The 17,493-nt window shown below is 36.6% G+C and overlaps 1 protein-coding gene and 1 pseudogene across 1 annotated transcript; one reads left to right on the plus strand and one right to left on the minus strand.

Moving 5' to 3' along the window:
- Nucleotides 1–6,917: 6,917 nt before the first annotated feature.
- LOC113300763 lies at nucleotides 6,918–7,017 on the plus strand (annotated as a pseudogene).
- An 8,515-nt stretch (nucleotides 7,018–15,532) lies between these two features.
- Nucleotides 15,533–16,861, minus strand: LOC113295328 (pentatricopeptide repeat-containing protein At4g02750-like). The gene has a single exon (XM_026543672.1). It carries the CDS (start codon nucleotides 16,859–16,861, stop codon nucleotides 15,533–15,535), a length of 1,329 nt encoding a protein of 442 aa, XP_026399457.1.
- Nucleotides 16,862–17,493: the final 632 nt, after the last annotated feature.

Here is a 17,493-nt window from a genome sequence, read left to right on the forward strand (position 1 = left end):
GTATTCCAAACAGTAAAGGAGCAACAAATCTGTTTGGTATCAACTCTCTTCAACCAAGTGATATGAGTCGGACAAAGGCTCTTCCGTTTATCTTAACATAAACTCCTTCGTCAGGTCCTTAGATCTATCTTATGTTCAATTACGGAAATAATCGTTTAAGATTAAGCCAACAACACTCTTAATCCAAAGAATTGTGTTGATGTCGATCTACTCAATTAATCAATCTAATCTACCAAAAGGATAAACCGATTATTAATTGGATCCTCTTTTACCAAAACAAGTATTGTGCACACCAAAGATTATAAACCCAAGTCAGATCTTCAATATCTTCTTTGTCTTCAAATATTCTTAAATCTTCAATAAAAATCTGCACATAATCACTTGATTCTCTTGTGATCAATCACACACATAACGGAGTCTGTTAACAATGGATTATCACAAGATCGTCTTTAGAACTAACAACAGTCTAAAGATCCCTGTCGAAACTCTGAACTAGTTTGAGTAAATCTTATATCATAAGAGAATATCCTCAAGCATAAACAAACTAGGTGCAATCAGATTTCAACCACCGTTAGTCAATCAAATCAATCGAAAACAAAAGATAAACCGCAATTATCTAGTTTCCCACCAACGGTACACACTAGAGATTCTCAATTCCAAAGAAGACTTTAAACTGAACGGTCATAAGAGATTTCGCCTAATTAGGCTACTCTCGTCTCTGAATAGGCGGCTACACCAGTAACAACAACAAAAGAGGAAGTCTGTTTTTACGAAGGATTAGTTTGCTAGAAAGGCAAACTTAAAGTATTTATAGACAAGGAAGTTTGGACACCAAGGAATTTCCAAAATCGAAAATATTTTCAAGATATTCATTAAAGCACAAATTCGGTTTTCATAATTCCTGGAAATTCTCTGTCCAAATATAATGATCGAAATCTCTCGGAAAATCTAATTAGTAAATGCACATTACTAATTCTGGAATTTTCCTACAAAATGAAATTAATAACCTTAATTAAAATATTATTAACTTACTTATGTTTCGATCCTGGGATTCTCATCCCTTAGCTGTTAAGGAATATCTTTGAACAATTAATGATAAACATTCACAGCACGTGTTCAAAGTATGTCGACATCCTATCTTTGTAAGTTCTCTTTCACACTTACAACCTTGAAACCGATTTTCCACACTTCCAAACAAGTTAAGAATTGGTTCATTTGACTTTCAAGAACTATGTGATTGATCAAACAAATATTCAATCACAATCACGGGTTTAACAGTTCTACCAAAACAAGTTTCAGTTCTACCTCCATGTGAGTATTGTGCATAGTCACACTAGCTTTCCAAAATTCGGTTGACTAGATACTAGGATCGGTTCCTGATGTGATTTGTAGATAGTGGTAAAAGTGGTTCGATTCTCAGACTTGTGAAGGATATTAATTAGACTTAAATTCTAATATTAAAATAGAAAACTCACTAAAAATTATAGCAAACTTAATCAAAGATGATGTCAATACTAAAAGAAACACTGAGGCTAAGATTCCACTATTTTCCAAGTTCAAAGTGATTAAACCAATACTTATATTTATGCAATTTTCTTGTTTAATTTGATTCTAAAATATTGCAACAAGTAGATTTTCAAAAGTAATAATTGTAAATACCAAGTATGAAGCATCAAAAGTCTTAAAACTAAGCATACTCCATCAAAATGGATCACAAGCACTCAAATAAAAATCATATTCAATAATAGTTCAAGGAAAATAATCATATAATTATTGCAAATAAAAAGATAAAATAGAATATACCACTTTTTGTTAGAAAAATAGCTTCCTCTATCGCCTCAGCAATCGGTTTAGCTCCTTATATTAATCCTGATCTTAAAATATGTGTTTGTTACTCAAAAGATGATTAAAAGAGTGAAAAGTAATAACACAAACTGTTTGCAACAATGTATTGGTGTTGCAAAACAGTTGTTACAATGGAAGTGTTACAGAAAACTGTTGCTTTGTCGCTGATTTTAAGACCCTAGAATACGACTGCGCTGCACATCTTAATGTTCTTCAGCTGTTAAACAATGACACTGTTCTGCGACTGTTTCCTGTGCGTCAATGTTCTTCGCGTTCTTCCTCTTCAGTAGCAGCAGCAAAAACAGAGTTTGGTAAAGCTCTGATTTCTTCTTCTATGGCTCTCCTTAGGTTCCCAAACTCTCGACACCTCTTCTATATGACCCAAGACATCTATTTATATCAAAAATACCGATTAAATCTCTCCCAAATCTTCCAAAATCTCTTTCCTTCTCTTAACGGCCAAGTTGCGGCAATTTATTGTTTTAGAATTTCTACGCGTTTCTGAGCTTTCCTTTTTATTCTAAACTCTTTCTTAGATAGATACAAATCTTTGGGAAGGTTTACAGTGCTTTAATCTCTCTAGAATTCCCTAAAACAGGTCACACACGTGACTTTCCATATTTCCTGTTGTGAGAAAAATCTGTCGATTGAGCCCAGTCTAATCGATTTAAACACCCATATCAGATTTCTAGACCCATAAGGAGTCTATCCTATGAAAATCAGAGGTTTAATCGACCTCAAACTCCTCCAAATCACGATTGCCAAAACTTTTCTTCACTGCACCTATTTTCCCGCCAAAACCTGGTTTTGAAATGTTGAAGATGGTTGCCCCTTATACAGAGTAGGGGTGCGATTAGCATCTGCCTGGAAATGGGATTCCCCTTAGTAATTAGGTTTCCCCTTATCCAAAGTGAGAGTCCGAATAGAAAATGTCCTCCGGGTGCTTTCCGACAACTTTTCGAGCCAATTTTTTCCAAAAATTTTTATTGGCAAAAAATACCTACAAATAAATAAAACACCATAATAAGTACAAAAATGAGCCCTAACAATATATAGAATCGAGACAAATCGGACACAAAAATGTGTCTATCAAATACCCCCAAACCTATTATTTGCTGGTCCTCGAGCAAAAATAAAATAGAAATAAAATCCTAACTCACTGTCGCAGGCATCTTCGATTGCATTTAGCGTGTGCAAGAAGCTTTAAACCCCTAAGTGTCCCTAGTGGCGGAGTGTTGTCTCCGGAGGGCTTACCAGAGGTATACCCACAAAACCTTTATACTCCAGACCCTAGCTATCTACACAGAACCTTGGAAGGAACTAAAGAATCTCCTTGGTTGGCATACTTATTGACTACAGGAGGAAGTACCCTGATGCGAAATTCCAATTGTTGTACACGAGTTTGCACTCAAGCATACTAAAATTCATATGAAGTGACAGAGCTCTACTCAGATAGTCGCACTATGGACATCAATATCCGGATTCAAAACTAATCACATGGATAAAAACCTAGAACGATCTTGCTTACCCCAATGTTGAGGGGTTCGACCAGTAACAAGATAATTCACTATATTTTCATACCAAGGTGATTGGGAAACAGAGAACAATTGTTCATCAGGAAAGCTATCCCTTATAGGAAGGGAATCACTAGGGGAACTAACAACTAGTCTAGACAAGTGGTCTGCTACTATATCTTCTGCACCCTTTATGTCTCTAATGTCTTGGGAAAATTCATGTAACAATAGGATCCATCTAATCAATCTAGGTTTGGTATCCTTCTTAGATAAAAAGGTATTTCAAAGCAGCATGATCTGTATAGATTATGATCTTAGAACCTAATAGGTAGGACCTAAACTTATCCAAGGCAAACACGATGGCTAAAATTTCCTTCTCGGTAGTTGTGTAGTTCATTTGGGCATCATTCAGAGTTTTGCTAGCATAATAAATCACATGAAGTAATTTGTTTTCTCGTTGTCCTAAAATGACGCCTATAGCATAATCTGAAGAATCACACATCATCTCAAAGGGTAGGTTCCAGTTAGGTGCCTGGACTATCGGGGCAGTAGTGAGTAAAGTTTTAAGCTTCTCAAAAGCCTCTAAACAAGCATCATCAAAGACAAATTTAACATCTTTTGCAAGCAAATTTCAAATAGGTCTAGAAATCAAGCTAAAATCCTTAATGAATCGACGGTAAAAACCTGCATGCCCTAGGAATGACCTAATATCTTTTACGGTTTTTGGGACCTGTAAAGTCTTAATAAGGTCAACTTTGGCTTTGTCTACCTCTATACCCTTTGAAGACGATGTGCCCTAACAATTCCTGATTTAACCATGAAATGGCATTTTTCCCAATTAAGCACTAAATTTTTTTCCTTACACCTAGTCAACACTAATGTCAAATGATGCAAGCACTCATCGAAAGATGAACCAAACACTGAAAAATCATCCATAAAGACCTCTAAGAACCGTTCTACCATATCAGAAAATATGCTCATCATACAACGCTGAAAAGTTGCAGGGGCATTACATAGCCCGAAAGGCATGCGTCTATACGCAAAGGTACCAAAGGGACATAAAGTGGTTTTTCTTGGTCTTCTGGGGCAATAACGATCTGATTATAACCGGAGTAGCCATCTAAGAAGGACTATGTCCAGCTAATCGCTCTAGCATTTGGTCGATAAAAGGAAGGGGAAAGTGATCCTTCCTTGTGACCTTGTTCAATTTCCTATAGTCAATACACACACGCCATCCCGTGGTCACTCGGGTTGGGATTAATTCATTATTATCATTCTGGACTACAGTGATACCTGATTTCTTGGGGACAACCTGAACAGGGCTGACCCACTTACTGTCTGAAATTGGGTAAATAATACCCGCATCTAACAACTTAAGCACCTCTTTTCGAACTACCTCTTTCATGTTAGGGTTCAGTCGACGTTGCATCTCCCTAGAAGGTTTGGAGTCTTCCTCTAAATGAATCTGATGCACACAGTAGGACTTATACCCTTAATGTCTCTATAGTCCACCCTAAAGCTTCCTTATTGTCTTGAAGTACATTTACTAGCCTACTTTCCTGATCACTATCCAAATTGGAAGCTACAATCACAGGTAAAGTCTCAGATGGGCCTAAAAACACATACTTTAGAGTATCGGGTAGTGGTTTAAGGTCCAACTTTGGGGGCTCTTCTAAAGAAGGAATTAGGGTAGTCTCAGAAACTGGTAACGGTTCGAACCTAGCTTTCCATCTATCAGTGTCTAACACAGGGGTAGAATCTAATAGAGCATTCACCTGTTCAATAGTGCTATCGTCGTCAAAATCTAAACCAAAATGGGATAGACAACTTTCTAATGGGTCTTCAGACAAGATGTTTGGTAATGACTCCTGAACTAAGGCTTCTATCATGTTCACCTCCTCAACACATGTGTCATCTAGCTCATGAGGTTGCTTACTGACATTAAAAATGTTCATCTCCATAGTCATACCAAAAGATAAACTCATCACACCATTTCGACAGTTAATGATCGCATTAGACGTAGCTAAAAATGGGCGACCTAAAATCACAGGTATCTGGTTCTCTGGGTCAGGGACAGGTTGGGTATCTAGGACCACGAAATCCACTGGATAAATAAACTTGTCGACCTCAATAAGAACATCCTCGATAACACCTCGAGGGATTTTAACAGACCTATCAGCTAACTGCAGTGTCATCTGAGTAGGTTTCATTTCACCAAGTCCTAGCTGTAAGTATACATGGAATGGCAGTAAGTTCACACTGGCTCCTAAGTCAAGTAAAGCTTTTTCTACCCGGAAGTTACCTATTGTGCAAGCAATGGTAGGAGAACCTGGGTCTTTGTACTTTGGAGTTGTGGTGTTCTGAATGATTGAACTTACGTGACTAGCTAAAAAGGCTTTCTTATGGACGCTAAGTTTTCGCTTTCGCGTACACATATCCTTAAGGAACTTGGCATAAGCAGGAATTTGCCTAATTGCATCTAATAAGGGAAGGTTTATGGTAACTTGCTTAAAAACCTCCACTATGTCATTAAAGTTCGATTCCTTCTTTGTTGGTACTAATAGCTGAGGAAATGGGGCTCTAGGCCTAAAATCAGACCTTTCAGGAACCGAATTCACATCATCAGAAACTTTATCAGTCTCTTCAGCTACTGGTCCTGAGAGGTGAGATCCTGAGGGGTGAACTACAGTATGTTCACTATCGGGCATGGTTACCTTATTGTCTACAACTCTACCACTTCTAAGGGTTCTAACAGCATTCAATTGATTCGATGGTTTTGCACCTAATTCATGAACTCCTCTAGGGTTGGGTTGTGTTTGACTAGGAAACTTACCTTTTTCTCTCAAAGAATCACTTATCAGACCAACCTGGGTTTTTAACTCGGAAATAGCCTGACTATTTTCTTGTCCTATCCTGTTACTAGCTTGTAGACTCTGTTCTACGGATAACTGGAATTTTGCAGTTTGCTGAGTTAACAAGGCGAGAGATTCCTCTAAACTTAGGATTTTCTTATCTGACTGATTCTGAAACTGAGCTAGTCCTGAAGGATTCTTAGTATAGCCAAAACCTGGGGGAGCATTAGAATTACTAAACTGACCTTGACTTTGGCCCTTAGACCAAGAAAGGTTCGGATGGTTTCTCCAACCAGGATTATAGGTTTCTGAATATGGGTCAATCTTTTGACGGTTATCAAATCTAGTGTTATTATAAAGAGCATTGGCCTGCTCTTCAATATTCTGGCCTTCCCAAAAAGGCTCCACTCTACCACTAGTCTGGCCCACTTCTAAGGCTTCTAACCTTTTTGCTATAGCAGCAATTTTGGCATCTGATTCATAGCCTCCTTCTACCCTATTAACGTTTCCTCTACTTAAAAGAATTGTTTTCTGGGGTGCCCTACTATTTTCCCATTGCTGGGTTTTTTCGGCGATTTCATTAAAAAATTCCATCGCCGCATCAACAGTTTGGTTTTCAAATCCACCAGTGCATAGAGACTCAACCATGGTCGTTGTGGAATAATCTAAACCCTCATAAAGGATCTGAACTAGCCTAACCTTTTCTAAACCATGATGAGGACACTGGGATAATAAATCATTGAACCTTTCCAAATACCTATATAAAGATTCTCCCTCTTGTTGTGAAAATGTGCATATTTGCGTCCTAATAGACGATGTTTTGTGCCTAGGGAAAAACTTATTGAAAAAGGCAGATGTAAGTTGTTCATATGTCTCAATTGACTCGGAGTCCAAACTATACAACCACGACTTGGCCTTATCTTTCAGGGAAAATGAGAATAACCTAAGTTTCAAAGCATCATTATCTAAGCCTCTAATTCTTAGAGTACTACAAATTTCCTCAAAATCCCTAACATGGTAATAAGGGTTTTCATTTTCTTTCCCTAAAAATATTGGGAGCATCTGTAAGGTCCCAGGTTTCAGTTCATAGGGTGCCTCCGTTTCAGCTAACTTAATACACGAAGGACGAGTAGTCCTAGTTGGATTCAACAAAGCTTTCAAAGTTGCCATTTCTTGCGCTATTGGAGCAACATGGATTCTCTCCTCAGTCAAAGAACGTTCAAAAACAGACTCTTCAAAAGCCGGACTTTCTAGATTAAGGTAATCGAGACGCTTCGAACTACTAGGTTTCTCTTTACCAAATCTACCTAGTGCGTCTCTTTTATGTTCAGGCATACAATAGAATTTTCTAAATTGGAAGGGTAAGCAAACACAGATCAAGGACGACTCAACCAAATCAAACCTATTGATTTCTAGCAAACAAAAAGCATGATGGCTCCACTTAGATTGTTTCTAGACCAGCTTCTAATCCTTCGAACGGGAATTCGTTACAATTTAAGCAAACTCCTCTGGAATCAATAACGTAATTTGAATAGAGGCGAGGGAATCTCGGTGGAGCTTTGATACCCAAGGCCTCACCAGTATTACAAGGCGGCGCAGTCACGCATTCAACTTACAGAAACCGTCAAGAACTTCGAAGTATGCTTAAAAGAGTAACCAATATTTTTCGAATGACTTTCCTGTTAAGCTCGTTACCCTATCAGTCTCGTTCTAGTCAAAATTTTAGGCTTAGGTTCGCGTAGGTTACGTGTTCCTAAAGCGGGCAAGAAGAGAACGGTGATGAAATCCGAACCCTTATCTTGTATGGTCAGGCCTTGCCATTTACTAGAAAAATAAATGTTCGTATTCAGTCCTCAACATATATGCATACGAAGGAGTCCAGTAACTCGCTGACAGGGGATTGACGAGTGTTTAGAATCTTACCTACCGTTCCAGACGGGGGATGAATCGGTCGTAGTCGACTCGGGCTACTGACTCCGATGTCTAGTGTACGAACCCAAGGTGCAGAGACAATATCGTAATTTTCCTCCTTCTCTGCAAACAGTTTATATTTAAAGTACCCTTCCGTAAGGTAATAAAAAAAATAATGTCCCAAAGTCCAAAAGTCCAAAAAAAAAAATAAAGGAAAATTACAAAAATAATAAACCCTAATACAGTTTTTTTTTTAAATAAAATAAACAAACCCTAAACTAAAATTGTCTAAAATAAAATTGTCTTCTTTTCTGTTCTTTTTGCTTTAATCTTTAGCTCCAAGTCTTTATGAAATCACCAAACTCCTTGGCTCAATTTTCTTTATGATCCAGAACCTGTAGACACAAGATAAATACCCAAAAACATTAAAAAAAAGGACAAAAATAATAATAAAATAATAAAATAAATCTAAAACCCTAAAAACAAGTCCCCGGCAACGGCGCCAAAAATTGATGTGATTTGTAGATAGTGGTAAAAGTGGTTCGATTCTCAGACTTGTGAAGGATATTAATTAGACTTAAATTCTAATATTAAAATAGAAAACTCACTCAAAATTATAGAAAACTCAATCAAAGATGATATCAATACTAAAAGAAACACTGAGGCTAAGATTCCACTATTTTCCAAGTTCAAAGTGATTAAACCAATACTTAAATTTATGCAATTTTCTTGTTTAATTTGATTCTAAAATATTGCAACAAGTAGATTTTCAAAAGTAATAATTATAAATACCAAGTATGAAGCATCAAAAGTCTTAAAACTAAGCATACTCCATCAAAATAGATCAAAATCACTCAAATAAAAATCATATTCAATAATAGTTCAAGGCAAATAATCATATAATTATTGCAAATAAAAAGATAAAATAGAATATATCACTTTTTGTTGGAAAAATAGCTTCCTCTATCGCCTCAGCAATGGGGTTTAGCTTCTCATATTAATCATGATCTCAAAATATGTGTTTGTTGCTCAAAAGATGATTAAAAGAGTGAAAAGTAATAACACAGACTGTTTGCAACAGTGTATTGGTGTTGCAAAACAGCTGTTACAATGGAAATGTTACAGAAAACTGTTGCTTTGTCGCTGATTTTAAGACCCTAGAATACGACTTCCCTGCACAGCTTAATTTTCTTCAGATGTTAAACAACGACACTGTTCTGCGACTGTTTCATGTGCGTCAATGTTCTTCGCGTTTTTCATCTTCAGCAGCAACAGAAACAGAGTTTGGTAAAGCTCTGATTTCTTCTTCTCTGGATCTCCTTAGGTTCCGAAACTCTCGTCACCTCTTCTATATGACCCAAGACATCTATTTATATCAGAAATACCGATTAAATCTCTCCCAAATCTTCCAAAATCTCTTTCCTTCTCTTCACGGCAAAATTGCGGCAATTTCTTGTTTTAGAATTTCTACGCGTTTCTGAGCTTTCCTTTTTATTCTAAACTCTTCCTTAGATAGATACAAATCTTTGGGAAGGTTTACAGCGCTTTAATCTCTCTAAAATTTCCTAAAACATGTCACACACGTGACTTTCTATATTTTCTGTTGTGAGAAAAATCCGTCGATTGAACCCAGTATAATCGATTTAAACACCCATATCAGATTCCTAGACCCATAAGGAGTCTATCCTATGAAAATCAGAGGTTTAATCGACCTCAAACTCCTCCAAATCACGATTGCCAAAATTGTTCTTCACTGCACCTATTTTCCCGCCAAAACCTGGTTTTGAAATGTTGAAGATGGTTTCCCCTTATCCAGAGTAGAGGTGCGATTAGCAACTGCCTGGAAATGGGATTCCCCTTTGTAATTAGGTTACCCCTTATCCAAAGTGAGAGTCTGAATAACAAATGTTCTCCGGGTGCTTTCCGACAACTTTTCGAGCCAATTTTTTCCAAAAATGTTTTTTGGCCAAAAATACCTACAAATAAATAATACACCATAATAAGTACAAAAATGAGCCCTAAAAATATATAGAATCAAGACAAATCGGACACAAATATGTGTCTATCAGTTCCCCACATATACATGGTATCTAACTTATATGTGTTGCACATGTCCACGGGATCGGTTCCCCTTTGCCTAAAAACGTGTTGCACATGTCCATAGGATCGGTTCCCCTTTCTGCTATAAACCTTGTTGCACCCCATACAAGGATCAGTTCCCCTTTGTGATGTATTGCACCTCTTACTAGGATCGGTTCCCTTTCCCAAATTTGGTCAGACAAAACACAAACCCGATCATACCTTCTCAGGTGATTACTTAAGATCGGTTTCACTAATAAAAGTCATACCAATACATAAGTCAGGCCTTTGTGAATAGTTCTGCCAAGAACACAACAAGTTGTGAGCGGTTATACTCTATCACACATATTGGTTGTTCATAAGATATGCAATGAATAATAAAACCAATAACACCTGGCAATTTCCTTTTCGGTCCACAAACAAGTTTATGAACTTACTTCCTTAGAACACATGTAAACATTGTTCCCTAGGATGAAATCCTCATCTCATACCCATACATATTCACAATAGCATTCAAATGATTATGGCTATGTCTTATCTACAAAGTTTAATGGTTCATCAATAAACCTCGTATTGTATTCCTTAATACTATGTCTATCTAGAGTTCAAATATGCTTCGCAATTATGTTTTCAATATGAACGACTTGAAAGATACGTTAGGGAATGAAACAGTTCAATTCAAATATCACTAACCTCAAGTGGAAGGATGATCATTTCGTTGTAGATCCTTGCTTCTTCACATCTTCAAGACTTCGCAATACTTGTAATGTCTCATATCCTAATACTTTCAAGCTAACCTATATGAAGTTGACTCTAGTACATAATCAAGCGACTCTTAACATGAGTTTTGATTCACTAAAATATGACAATGAAACTTGACATATCAATGCTTGGTGGGTTCAACCGAGCTATGCTCTAACACAAACAATGGACATCATGTAAGCATATAGGAAGGTTTCCTTGTAATATAAAGAAGAATGTGTACCCGCATATTGTCGATTGAGAATCATGTACAAAATTTAGCTCATGAATTAATCAATTTGATCAGTGAACCATCAAGCAATGTCGAAGCTTAGTAGCACCCAAAATCTGACCAGTTTGCAAACTAAAAAACTTGGTTCGCAAACATAACATGTTTGGAGCGTCCATGAACATTTGGAGCGTCCATGAACATATTCGAAAGTGCTTAGTTCGCAAACTAAAATACCAGGTCATGAACATAAGAGAAAATTCACGAGCTCTAGAAATATCATGAAACTGCATAATTCCTCAACTAGGAAAATCAGTTCGTGAACTCTTATGCACTTAGGAGTTCAGTAACATCAAATTTTTGCGCAGTTCACGAACTAAAAAATCAGTTTGCGAAAATCAAAGCAACTTGATTCTTAGGATCTTCTTTTACAAATATAGTTTATTGAACAATAAGGATTGTCCTAAACCTCAAAAGCGATAAGTTCTATGAACATCTAATGGCAGTTCTTGTAGGATGAACAAACCATAGATTTGTCAATTTTTCTCCCATTATGAGATGAGCAAATCGCAAAAACGGATGGCCCATTGCGGCCCATCAGAGTCGCTCGTTTATTTATATACCGCGCGGATGAAATTTTTCCGATGGCGGATGAAGTTTTCCCTCCCAATACTTCTATCTATATATTATATACAAATATTCTTATATTACATGTCATCTTTACTTTTTAATCATTAAATTTTTTGATTTTATTATATTTTGTTATTTGTTTTATTAATTGAATAATTAGTGGGAGTCCAGTTTTTATTAGTGGGATCCTAAAAAAACCAAATTTATTCATTTTGCTTTGATTTTTTATAATGGAAAACCACGTTTTTCCATCCATGTGGTTGGGCAAAATTTTCAATCTATCCATTACCATAGAACTGCCATAATGCTTGAGGTCATGTTTCGAGATTATTATAATATAAACTTGAACTCTAAACTTCTGTTTTGTAATTCGCCATATATACTAAAGTCATACGACATAATTGTCTCAGAAGATAGAATCATAAAGATACTGAGTAGATAGGATAGCCAGTCTGCATATTGAAATTCTTGCATGTAGATTCCTTTGTTGTTCTTCAGTCTTCAATCTTTGAGAGTATTCGGTGATTTCTAATACTCAACTACCTAAATCTAATCCTAGTCCTAGAAAATTAATCAATAAATGAATTTAATCAACTAACATTGACAAGTCGCTTGACACACCAATACGTGTAGGTTTAATTGCGATCCTCTAATATTTTGTTCTCGCGGCTATTATTTTACATCGGAATGTATTTTCGAGCATTTAGACCATGTTACCCAAATATCGTCAGCAAATTCCTCTTATAAATGCGCTTTGCTTCCCATCTTAAAAACATTTACAGGGGTTAGTCAATTGAGACTTGTGGAGAAAGAATTTTGGAGACTTCTAAAATCTCTTGTTAGTCAATAAAGAGTTCTTCAAAATATCAAACAATCTCTGTTATTGGATCTTGACTTTCTAAAAGTCCCGAGGATTCTCTGTTATTGGATTTGGAATTTGAAATCAATGACTTACGGTTTTGAGAATTCTCTGTTTATACCATAAGTGGCTAAGAAAAAGTCTCTCCTAAGTAGGTGATATTTTGAGAGACTTTGTTTTTCTCTTTTCTTTAAAGATTAAATATCAAAATATTAAAAACAATAACCAAATAAGCTACAATTAAATTCGTAAAAATGGAAAAAAAATGTTGTCTTCTAAAACCCAATAAGTTTACTAGAGATTCAAATTCCTTCTGTTTGTCTCCTTTTGATTTTATTGGCAAAATGGTTACAATTTTTGTTAGCTATGCATGGGCTAATACATTTTCATCGAAATATTAATATATTCATTTTGTAGTATATTGTTTGTCTCATGTGTGTAAGCTATAATTCATACATGTTTTATTGTCTCAATAAATTACCATAATTCCTTGAAAATCATTTAGAGAGTCTCTCAAAATCTCTAAACTCACAGAGATCACCTAGGATCTCTTACATAAAAAATCTCCCCTATTAGATATTTTGCTACCAACACGATATTTTTATCTTTTAAAATCTCGTATTGACGAATTTCGAATTCCTCTTACAAATCACGTCCAATAACTTTACTAATATAAAAGACAGTTTAATAGGTGATACTTTTCTTAGGTCACGAGTTTACGTATATACATATACAAATCGTTGTCCTTGGACATGACATCTGAAGAATGAGTAAAATACTTTAGCTCCTCCAAATAACCTTGTCTCCCATTTTCCTAAATTAAGTTTTAAGCCGCATTCATTGACTGAGAAGATCAATGACGACTTCCGACCAAACAGTTGCTAATTAGTTACTATTTAGCCTTGCTACTTGATTGAGATTTAACATTTTGCCTCTCCTTTACGTTCGTTTCGTATCACTCCTGACATGCATAAAGTTTTTGGCTTTCGGCCTCTCCCTTTAAAAGTTGAAGAAAAGTAGTGAAATTGAAATTAAAGATACGAGCAACATGGCAACATACATCTAGTTGGTAGATGATTCCATTGATGAAAAACACTAAAAGCCACTAAAAAGCTTTGTATGCTATGTGAATAGCAAATTTGAAGAACAAGATGTTTGAATTTTGGGTAAAAGGTTATGATTTGAGTTGTTTTATCTCACATGTTGCAATGAACAGCTTGTCGGGGTTTTGCTTATAACTTGGATGACGGATGGATGAGACTATATGATAGTTCTCTTTGTTTTCGAGTCACTTCAGTTTCACTGTCATGGTGTGTGTTGGTCACTTCAGCTGCGAGTTCATTTTTGTTGTTACGCGCCTGGCTCAGAAAATAATTACGTAGTAAAATTGCTGCTGAGTAGATAATTTCTAATATCTGTCTGTTATTCGTCATGATACTGCAATGGTGATATCTGAACCGATATACATCGTTAACACACCAACAACATTGCCAACTGTGTTAATCACGGAGCTGCGTTTGCATGTCTTTTCTTTTTCTTCTTCCTAGCTAATGGGGAAGCTGATTCTGCCTATCTTCATGTCCCCAACACTCTAAAAGAGGCCTTGACCATTCATGCACCCGTTATATCCGGCCGTTGAACACTAACTTCCCTACATGGTCCCATTTCCAAACAAGTAAAACTAAAATCTTATACATAACCACCACCATGTGGACCCAATCAACATAATTTGGTGTCTCATTTATCCAACTTTGTGAGACCAAACTGTTTATTGATCTACAACTATGAGTGGCATTCAGAGATGGGGTTCTCACCAGGTGTTTAACTTAACGTCCTATACTTCTATCTCCCACATAATGTAGCAACTGATGATATATCCTGTCATTTTGAATTCAGGTGAAAGTGCAGAACATTTCCAACATCATGATATGAACTAGTAAGGGGATACTTATCTTTCTTTTTTTCAGTATTTATGCTCAAATTGCTTTGATGCATTAGCAGTGCTATTTGTAATGTCCCTAAAAGAAGGGATACTTCTTTTAATAGTTGAACCAAAAATGATGGCTATAACAACCTAAACTGGATAAGAGAGTGACACCATGATGTCCCTCAGAAATTGAACTGTCAAAGTCCTCGAGGACCATACAATGTCAGTCGGTATAAGGTTTGTGCTTTGTGGGATATACCAGACCAGTAAGGCAATCCATGAACATCTTATTTAAATAATAGGTATCCATCACAAATAGCTGTAAGCATCTGAATCACAGCAGAGTCTCCCAAAATTGAGGGGACCATAGGGGACAAACAACTCAAAACCCCAGGGCACACCAACACTGATCCCAATTCTAGGGATTAAGCTCACCACACTAACTTGGAACTTGTATGATGAGGCCCAAATCCACTGCCTCTGATTTTGGTACCAACAGCTAGAAAAATAACAACAGATTCAAGAATAAATTCTTATACTAAGATTCAAAGACTCGAGTGTGAGTACCAAAACCTAAGAAGTACAGAAGGGAAATGGACAATTAAGACACATTAATCTGCCTAAATCGGAGAACGAAACCAATACTTTGGCCTAAATAAAGTGTGACACTATTGAAAGAACAGAATAAGCAAAAGGTTTATCATTAACTAGTACTCGAGGTTCTAAATCTGAAATGGGCAATTAAGTAAGACACATCAATCTGCCAAAATCAGTGACCGAAACAAATACATTGGCCTAAATGAAGTCTGACGCTATTGAATAAACAGAATATGCAAAAGGGTTATCTCTCATATGATACGTTAACTAGCTACTGGAGGTTCTGAATATCAACTTCACAAATTTAGACAACATAATCTGTATAAGGTAGCTTAATATGTTCAGACTCTACTGCATATCATAGTATAACAGCTCAAGTGTATTGTAAATATTTTCTGATTCAGCATGAGTTTCATCCCTTGTGGTAAACAAAGGTACCTTACCATTTATGTCAACCCAACTGTAACTAATCTCCTTCTTTGCTTCTCTTTGATTCATTCTCCTCCTCATATCTAAGGCATCCGCGGATCGTCCAACAGATGAATAAATCTCAATGGCCATCAAACAAGCACTTGAACTATGGGGTTCAAGGTCTAATACTCGAGCAGCTGCAAACATGCCCAATTTCAAGTCTCCCCAAATCTTACACCCGTTCAGCAATGTTCTCCAAAAGATGGCCACTGGTTCAAATGGCATTTTCATTACTATCATCAATGCTTCTTTGACGAATCCTGCACGTGAGAGGACATCCACAATGCAAGCGTAGTGCTCAGGTCCAGGGGAAATACCATAATCCATTTTCATATTTTTAAAGTATTGAATTGCTTCTTCCACAAGTCCACGGTGGCTGCACCCTTGAAGTACACCCAAGAAACTAATGCTGTCAGGTAAAAAGTGAGTTTTTTGCATTTGATGGAAAACCAAAATTGATTCCACAGCATACCCATTTTGCCCATAACCCACAATCATAGAATTCCAGGTGATAATGTCCGGCTGAGGCAAACCTTCAGATATTCCCCTTGCAAAATCCAAATTCCCAGATTTCACAAACATAGAAATGGCCGAGTTTCCTACACAAGTGTTACCCTCAAACCCCGCCTTAATGCATTGAGAATACAATTGCTGGCCAATTGAGTGTGCAGCTACATCTGCGGAAGCAGTAAAAACGCTAGTAAATGAATGGGGAGTTGGTCGAATACCCACTGATAACATTTGTCTAAAAAGAATCAAGGTTTTAGAAGCCAACCCATTTTGTTGAAATCCTGATATAATCGCAGACCATGAAATAGAGTTAGGTTCAGGCATTAGCTTAAACAACCGCCACGCATCTGTTATTTGTCTGTCTCGAGAAAGCCCTGAAATGATTGTAGTCCAGCTGGTAACATCCTTATCAGGCATGATAGAAAACAGCTTCAGCGCGATATGCATCTTTCTTTCTCGGGCATAAGCCATGATCATTGAATTCCATGATACAGTGTTCTTCTCATGCATCCTTTCAAACATATCTTGCGCATCACTAATCCTATGATTCTCAATGTAACTCTTAAGCATAACGTTCCAAGTAATACAATCTCGATGGGGCATTTCGTCAAATATCTTTCTTGCAGTATCTATTTCTCCTTTAACTGACCGTTCCGATATTCTTTTGGCGAGTAACACCAAATCTTTACCACTCATTTCGGTCTTACATCCTAAAAATCTCCTGTGTGGAAAATTGCATGCTGGAAAACTGATTTCCTTGCTCAATTTTATGTTATGTGATGCAACAAATTTCATCAGTTTTGTAATACAAGATCTCATTCTCCCGCCACATTACGAGGCATCAACCATACAGGCAGAGCATTTACCCATTTCAACTCTAAAAATAGGAGAGGCGCCTATAGTGATATATTGTGTTCTTGTCACCTAGAGGTTTCACAAGACAGCCTTAACGGGTATTCGGCAAAACAGAGAGCCGGCAGCAGGGGCATCTTGCGCCCTTAAATTGGAAGTGTACTCTCAACTCGGAAGCAAAAAAAAATTCCATTTGTAAACTTTGTGCAGCAAACTCCAAAGTAGCAAAACGAATCAGATAACAGAAAAGGAAATTTATTATTGGTTCTAGTTATTATTAGTTTCAACTTCGGTACATTATTCATATATCCACCCAAACCTTCAACAAAATAGAAAAGATTTTCTTTTCTTGTTTAATGTATTTTGTAACGAATTAATCCTTTGTTAATAACTACTATAGAAGAAGAAGTATACATGTAAAACAACAAAGTATGAAACTCACCCAATTCATGTACATTCAGCAATGCATTATTAGT

Source organism: Papaver somniferum, chromosome 7, assembly GCF_003573695.1.
Source record: "Papaver somniferum cultivar HN1 chromosome 7, ASM357369v1, whole genome shotgun sequence".
In the NCBI taxonomy this organism is placed as follows: domain Eukaryota; kingdom Viridiplantae; phylum Streptophyta; class Magnoliopsida; order Ranunculales; family Papaveraceae; genus Papaver; species Papaver somniferum.

Coding starts and splice junctions, on each gene's coding strand:
- LOC113295328 (XM_026543672.1), bottom strand. CDS start 16,861: ATGAGTGGTAAAGATTTGGTGTTACTCGCCAAAAGAATATCGGAACGG.